The 8676-nt window shown below is 34.5% G+C and overlaps 1 protein-coding gene across 1 annotated transcript in view; it reads left to right on the forward strand.

Annotated features, from left to right (window-relative positions):
• The window catches only part of LOC121323750 (syntaxin-binding protein 6-like), a 51136-nt gene extending 44150 nt beyond the window's left edge, over positions 1 to 6986 (forward strand). Inside the window, exons 5-6 of the mRNA XM_041264943.1 lie at positions 357 to 514; positions 5645 to 6986. Of these exons, the coding sequence (XP_041120877.1) occupies positions 357 to 514; positions 5645 to 5665 (179 nt within the window). The 3' untranslated portion in view covers positions 5666 to 6986. The remainder of the gene's footprint in view (positions 1 to 356; positions 515 to 5644) is intronic.
• The last annotated feature ends 1690 nt before the right edge of the window (positions 6987 to 8676 follow it).

An 8676-nucleotide genomic window follows, 5' to 3' on the forward strand; every position in this document is an offset into this window, starting at 1 on the left:
TATATATATATATATATATATATATATATATATATATATATATATATATATATATATATATATATAAATTTTTTCTAAGTCATCAAACAGGGAAACCGACGATCTATATAAGTGTCTCTTTTGTCACTACAGTTTAGTTGTTGTCCTCAAGGCAAAATTGATATGCCTAATCAATCTAGATGGAAAGTTCTGTTTGGCAATGAGACCCTATGAGCATAAATTGTTTGAAAGACTGTCGATGGGGTAATTCATTGTGATAAGGTTGGGAAAGATGCTGCTTCATCTCTAGCTGGTAGACAAAGATGTTATGATATGTCTTGCTTTGGTGAATTGCAATAAACTTTTTTGTTTCCTAGGTAACAGCATCTTGCATGCAGCTGCAGATAGCGTCACCAGTGCAGTACAGAAGGCTAGTCAGGCCTTGAATGAGCGTGGGGAACGGTTAGGCCGCGCAGAAGAAAAAACGGGTGAAATGATGAACAGTGCCCAGCACTTTGCCGATACTGCACACAAGGTAAGAGAGATCGTTTTTATCATCTTCCATGCTTATCCATAATGGTGCGGATAGTGGAGCCATCTGTATGGTTCCTGTTATCATCTTCCCCGGCACTGTGGTAGGTGTGAAACCAATACTAACTTCATACTACTGTTTATTTCTGTTTTTTTTTTTTTTTTTAGTAAAATCCTTGACTTGGTGCTTGCTGGGTTTTTTTGGTGGAAATACGTACAGTTCTCTTTTTTTATTTGTAGTTTGGATTGTCCAATGTTTGAGACTGGTATTGTAGGTTCATCAAGTAGCCTCAAGGGGACTGATCTCCTGGTGAACTGGTGTCAATATCAAAACACCAACACAGTGTCATTATTTGCATTGTGTGAACAAGTATTTTGCATTGTGTGATCCTTGATTTTATAATTACGGTGGTTTGTGGTTAATCTAATCCCAACCTTAGGGAGTGATCCCTTTTAGAAGACTTTTATTTAGAAGCAGCATTAGTCAGACTTGTCATTTGTCACCTTTTTATGCCTCAACTGTTGTAAGAAAATAATCCTTGCAGGGAACCCAAAAACTGCTGAGTAGGAACGTCAAGATCATTGATACTGATGGATCTTTTGTCTTTCTCAGCATCCATTCCAGTGAATATTGAGGTTATGGGAGCACTGCTTCTTCCTTGCCGTTTTGTCCTCTTCACGCTTTCCAGTATTAGTAGTCAAATCTTGTGGCTGACTGAGTGGCAGATTGGTACAGATTTAAGAATGAAAACTGCTAGAGCACTGTTTCTATTCTCCCGAAGAGATGGCATCAGAAATTGATTCTAGCAAAGGATTGAATATGTTGAATGGTTATTAACTCATGTTGCTAACATTCTTCACTTTGTTCCTTAGTTCATTAATCCACATACAGGTATAAACAGGACATCTTGGGAAATGAGATGTGGCATCAAAGTGGGGCTGTGCAGGCGTCCTTGCTTTGGTCCCCTGTTCAAGTTAGGAAAGATTTTAAGGTGCTATTACTAACCTATATGGCTCTAAATGGCTTAGCTCCACCCTATTTAAAGAATCTTTTAAAACCTTATGTTCCTAATTGTCCACTTCGATCACAGGATGCCAGGCTACTTTGCATACCAAGTATTCAGAAACAAAACTCAGGTGGTAGATGCTTCAGCTACATTGCACCGAAATTATGCAACGACTTGCCTAGTACTATAAAGGAAGCATTCTGCCAATGCTTTTAAGTCTTGCTTAAAAACACACTTGTATAGCTTGGCTTACGCTTAAGTTTTTAAAGTGATATTCTCTCTCTTCTGCATTCATATTTTATTTTATTTATTTATTTTTATATTTATATTTTCTGTCTGATTTTTATATATATATATATATATATATATATATATATATATATATATATATATATATATACACTTCTATGTGTGTTTTATTTGCTGATTTTATATATATATATATATATATATATATATATATATATATATATATATATATATATATATATTTCTTTTTCTATGTGTTTTTTATCCTGTAAAGCGCTTTGTGGCAACCCCCGTTAAAAGCACTATACAAAAATAAAGATTGATTGATTGATTGAAGCAGTTTGCTGTCCCATAATGAAGTATGAACCACTAACCTTTAGAGGGTCTACTCTGACTTGCTTGAGATCCTAACCGATTGGAGCTGCTTGAGAGAATAGTGTTTTGAATTGTTCATTCTCTTGAGGTAGCCTGTCTACTTGTTTCTGTGGTTTGACACAAGGCTGTTTTTAAGACCCAAGATAGATAAGGCCTGATTTAAGCAGACACTAGGATCTGCTCAATAGTAGAGTCTGCAGTTTAACAGCCAGGTCCCATAGATTGGATGCTTTTAAATGTCTTATGCATCAACATGCTCTTTAAGCCTGATATCTGTTATTAACTGGTATGTGTTGGTTACTTCACTGTCTTACTCTCATGCTTCTATATGACACATGCATACTGTTGTGTCGGTGCTGCCTCTGATCTTTCACTGTATCTTCTTATGATTCTATACGACGTATGCATCCACAATGTGCTAGAATTCACATCCTAACCTTGTATTTAATGTGTTTTGCTTTGTTTTTCACTGTGTGTAATGTATTATGCATTGTTTTGTTTACTGTATCTTGTAAAGTGCTTTCTGATGGTGGTCCACTGTGAAAGGCGCTATATAAAATAAAGATTGATTTTGATTGATTGAACAGTGTTGCATTGCTTCACAACCAAGAAGCTTCTCTGCGCTTAAGGCCATTGCACACAGTAATATATATTTTGATTACCAAATACGAATGAACTTTATAGCTACAAATACTGGGGAGCTTTCTTGGGAACCTATTTGCCGCTATCTCAGATCGTACTATATGACAACATATAAATACAGTGTAATGACACAAATAAGCCCCTGCTTAAGCTTTATTAACATATTAGAAATTATGAAATCCCCCTCAGCCATTCAGAACCCCAAAGTAGTGCGTATCAGTAAAAGTGTTTCAACTTGAAGATATGGCTATGTTGTGATTTCAGTCAAACCTGTTCGTAAATTCTGAAATTACAGACCAGTTATGTTTTAATTTGTGAAATTAATTGCTGGTTGCAGTACAAAGCTAAAATAATTGGAGTGGGAAATTAAGGAAAGCTCTTATCAGTCTTAAGAGTAACTGCAGAGAAATAATTGTGCGTGTTAATTTTCACAGATTTAAATAAACTGTTTTCATTCATTAACTCATGTTTTATAATACAAGTAAAATTGAGACTAGGGATTACATTGAATGCTCTATTTCAAATGTAACTGTTAATTAGTTCCAGGTGGTCTTTGGTGAATTAGTTTTTTATTTGAAAACTCAAATTAATCGACTTTTCTGTTTATTTAACATTGATACAGTAAGTTTAATGTTTGTGCTGCATCTTCAATAATAAATGTCCTGTATATAAAATAAGTAAGATGTACAACTTGACAAACACTTGGTTTTGTGTAATTGTTTTTAAATGTAATTTATTGGCAGGTCTTTTGTTGGCTTGATTAAACTGTATGTAATTTTAACTGCAGTATTAAATACATTAGATCTATGCACTGTTTGGACAGCTTTTATAAGAGAAACATTTGTTTCAGCTTCAGTTAATCAAGATCAGTCAGCGCCACTACACCCACACACAAATGCAATATCCTACCATTAGCCACATTAAAAATGTGTTCTACTAGACTGTATGAGCATATAGACACCCCCCCATAGACACATTTGTGGAAACTGGCTTCTTATACAATTACAATAATCTCATTGGCTAACAAGTTTTTCAACCTCTGCAGATATGTTACCATACCAGCACAGCTTGGAATGTTGGGTTGTTTCCCTGTAAACACAATATCACGCTCCAGGATGTTCAAATATGGTCCAATATCTGCAGGTCTAGGCCGTTTAATGGCACTTGGCTTTGCCTCGAACACCCCTAAGTGTGTGGATATAGAACCATATTTGAACACCTGTCATGGGTTATTGCTTTCATAACATACTCCAGTGGGGTTCAGGTGACCATAGAACAACAAAAATCTACATTAGGGTTCTACTTAATTCTGTCTGGATAATAGTGTGCGAATATCTTTTGTCCTGGGGGTATTGGGTACTGTAGCAGATCGAGATAAGAGTAACAAAATACAAGCTGTTATAACGTAGGAAAGGTTTTATAGCCACAGTTTGAAATCTGTTATTAAGAAGTGTACAGTAAGTCATTGCTGTGTAATGATTGAGATTAACCAAATGAGGCAACACCTGACAGCTTTGACTATCTTCTACTTTAGGCAAACAACAGAGCTGCATAATTCGCATCTTGATGCCAGTTTCAAAAATCGCTTTAATGCCTTGTCATACTGAAGCATTAGAGTGGATGTTGCTCTTGAAGCAATTGTTTTTTTGCCAATTATGTCAAATTGTTTTATCCATAAAGGCATTATTGTTCACTAGTTGAATGGCCTTTGAAAATGGAAAACTGACATTTTTTTATATATATATTTTTTTTTACAAGTGTCAGCATTTGTTCTACCTTTGTTCCTAAGTGGGGTTGTGAAAATTGGAATGTGTTTTTTTTTTTTTTTTTTTTTTTTTTTTTTTAATTCCCTTGTAGTGGTAACATGAAAAACATGGTTCCTGACACAGTGCCTGTCTATGTCGGCAGACGGACAGACACTATTTTGTAAAGCTATAGCAGTTCTAATCATACTACTTATAAGTACACATACACAGAAAAAGATGCAGCTTGGTTTTATTTTGGTTTTATTTACTTCAGTGTCTGAATTGCAATAGAAAATGTCATCCTGCAATGTTTTAGCCTTGCCACTTTAATTTGAGTGGTAACCAGATTCTGCCCTTTACCTGGCTACAACACAAACACATGCCTAAGAGGAAGTAAGCATATGACTGGGACCCAACAAAACCAATAACGAGCCTGGCTAACGGTACCGTACCAAATATCTGTTTTGTTGTTAAAGCCACTTTTATGCATGGCTATTATTGTATACTTGTCTTTTGTACTGCAGAGATGAAAAAACATATGTAATAAAGGGGTCAAATCTCGGAAGAACCTGGATATACCCATTTCAAACTAGGAGATTTGAAATACAAGAAATACTACAGAAATCGATATACACATTTGACCTTAAATGGAACGTGGAAATGAATGTGGTTTTATTTATTATGAACAAATTCTTAAAATGTGCGAGATGCCTTAGAAGATTATTATCCCTTTGTTAAACAGTAATGTCTTTAGGTGCGACCTGTATGACCTTCAGAAAGGCGGGGCTCTGTGCCGATGCTTTATAAGGTTAATAATAATAATACACTTAAACTGTTAAACCACAAAATTGTTATACTACCGCCAGCAGATAGTTTGGATTGAACTTGTTTAATGATTTATTCTGTCAATAATTGTTTGTGTGCCTTATCACTGATTCATTAAATTGAAAAGATTAACCTTTAAATGTTGAAACGAAGCCCACCTGAACATGTTAGTTCAGTTCTGCAGATGTGTTTAATTAGATAATAATAGGCATAATTTAGCTTAGATCGCTATGAAACTGTTTCTAATGAGTTGTGTTAATCTTTTTTTCTCTGTTTTTCTCTGTCTTCCAGCTTGCCATGAAGCATAAATGATGAGACGTTGCCAAATGTTTGGGGGTCCACCCAGGGTGAAACAAACAGGCCTTTTGTGTGTGTGTGTGTGTGTGTGTGTGTGTGTGTGTTTTGTATTTTTTTTTGTATTATTTTTTTTGCATTGAAGAACATTCAGTGTTTATTAAATATGAAGATTTTGAACTGGATAAAAAATACAACTCAACAGATCACAGCTATTTGGGGTTAACCCTTTCCCTCCTATTGTTGGGTTTTGATCACACCAGAGAACGCGATGTTACAGCAGCTTTCAACAGCCAGCCAACCAATCCTCAGTTACAACCAACATAAAAAACAAAGCAGTCCTCTTCTGATGGATCTTTGTTGTTTGGTCCCAGTCCTCTTCTGATGGATCTTTGCTGTTTGTTGCTGCTCAAAACACCTGTCATTTCCAAAGGAGAAGTAGTTTCATTTGTGTTATATGTATTTAAAACAAGTCATTTATCAAATCCCCATGTTCTTTGGCTAAAGTGGTTCATTGTACAACTTTAGTAAACAAGACAGGCAGTGGCATTGTTGGCATTTGTTCTTACTATACATGGCATTTGAATTCTATCTGCATTTTCATCTACCCCCTTCAAGGAGTGTATGGGAACCATATTACAATCAAGTCTGATATTGGCAAACCATGTATTTTACAGGTGTTTTGTTTAAATATTATTCATGCTTGTACAAAGGGGTGTTTTTAAAGCATTTTTTCCGTACTAGACATAGCAATAACAAGATTGGGATCTGCTATTTTCACTCTCCTTATCTAACTGAACCTGTGTTGTGTGCAGAAGACCAAATCTGTTATTATTAAATATGTCACTAATCTGTTATTAGGTAGTTGTTTTTTTTTTAATTGTGTGTCAGTTTTTCTGTAAAGGGTATTAAATGTGTCACCAATATTCAGTGGTGTTTTGATGTAACTGAAAGCATATTTTTTATTGTTTTAATGTAAATACCAGTAGTTACTATTAACTACATATGTAGTGAAAGTGCATACATTATATGTTGTTTCATATGTAGTAACAGTGTAATAGCTATATGTAAAGAAAGTATAACCAGTGCCATTAAGTAAACAATACCTTTTTATAAAATAGGAGGAGCTTGCAATGACTTGGATACAATGGGGGAATGTGAAAAACTGTTGCTGGTTACAGTAATATATTAAAAAATAAATTATAAAGGAAAACAATAGTGAAGCAGGTTAGTGTTCCATATGAAAGTATGTTCAGTCAGTTTCTTTATCACTTTGTTCTTTTTACTGTATTGTAATTCTGAATAATAAAATAAATTACAAAATAATAAAAAAAAAAAATTAGACTGGGGAGGTGGGGGGGGGGTGTCTATCATGCCAAACATGTGACATTGCTGGTGTGTGTTATTAACTCCTGAAGAAAGGGATGTGTGCTGTACAATTAATCTGTGCTGTTCTGTGAGACCAGCGGGACCAAGTCCATTAAATTATTGTTGCAAATCTCAGTTTGCCATTAAAATCATAACTGTGTGACACATTCTTTGTTTTGTTTTCTTCAGTCCAGCTTTTTAAAATTTTAACTAATGTGAATACACTACAATTACGTGAAGATACCTGCGAATGTTTAGGATTACGTCAGTGAGGTACAACAATGGTACAAAAAAATCATCCCATAAAACAAAGAGGATTTTTTTTTTTTTCACTTGCTATTATTTTTAAGAGCGGGCTCTTGAACCGATAACCCCAATTTACACAAGCAGCTGTTGCTAGGCGCACAAAAGTAAATATTCCTACAGTGTAATAAAGAGACCTCAGGAGACAGTCCGACATCCAGAGAAGGGCTTATTTAACTAGTAATATGATAGTTATGATGGTGGAATGATTTGTCAGAGATTTGGGAAAATGTCCTCTCAGATTAGCTCTTTAATGAGTCACAGTATGATGAATGGTGGGGAAAGAGGAATGGCGTTTCCTTGGTCATGTTACCGGAAAATCCAGAATGGACAATGTTAGGTTTTTAATAATTCCCACATATTTCAAACTGAGAAGAAACAGTTGAAATAGCAAGCAGCTTCAAATTACTTTTTTATTTTTTTAATATTCCCTTGCCTTTTTATGATATTTGCAATCATAGAGTAGTGCATTGGCAATGGGTTCAGGTGCTTCAATCCATTTCCAGTTGTCCGTATTATATATATATATATATATATATATATATATATATATATATATATATATATATATATATATATATATATATATATAAATCACACGCACAGTGATGAAGCTTAGTCTGATACTCAAAAGTATTCAATTGTAGGCATCACAGAAAGATAAAACGACCCTGTTTGCCAGTAGATTTGTACATCGTGTGAACTTGTCTTAAATCAGACAAATCATTTTGACTTCCTATTCAAGATAATGCTCTGCAGTATATTGAAGTTTATTTATTTATTCACTTGTATTCATTAAGAAACTGAAGGAAAGTGCATCAAGGATTCTGAATTCTCCCTGGGATAGTGGCTGTTTTGAATAGCTCCATTTAGCAGACACATAGTTCAACTGAGAAGCATTGGTGTGTCAGCAGACAACACTGTGGTTATCTTTCTCTGTGATCTATTACCAACATCATGTGAAGAATCACAGCAAGGGATTAGTACAATCTCACACAACTGTATAAATGCAATATTGCGGTTTTGTCTAATTTTGTTTTGCAATAGTGATGTGTGTTTAATAGTGTGTAAAAAATATATATATATCTTTCCATGGAGAACCAGCTAGTATGACTGTTTACTTTTTATTTTAAATGGATTTTTAATTACATACTGCCATCTGGTGGTTGAATATTGTTTGGGATGTTTAGTTCATTTGATAATAAATAAAACAAAATTATAATAAAAACTGTACGAGACGATACGCTTCGCTAAACCCAATGAGTGAAGACTTTTTTTTTTCTTGTTTTAGGACTTATAGGACTAATTGCTGTTTTTGACTAGGGGGTTATTGAACTATTAAAACATCCATTTTTAAT

Source organism: Polyodon spathula, chromosome 12, assembly GCF_017654505.1.
Source record: "Polyodon spathula isolate WHYD16114869_AA chromosome 12, ASM1765450v1, whole genome shotgun sequence".
Taxonomy (NCBI): Eukaryota; Metazoa; Chordata; class Actinopteri; order Acipenseriformes; family Polyodontidae; genus Polyodon; species Polyodon spathula.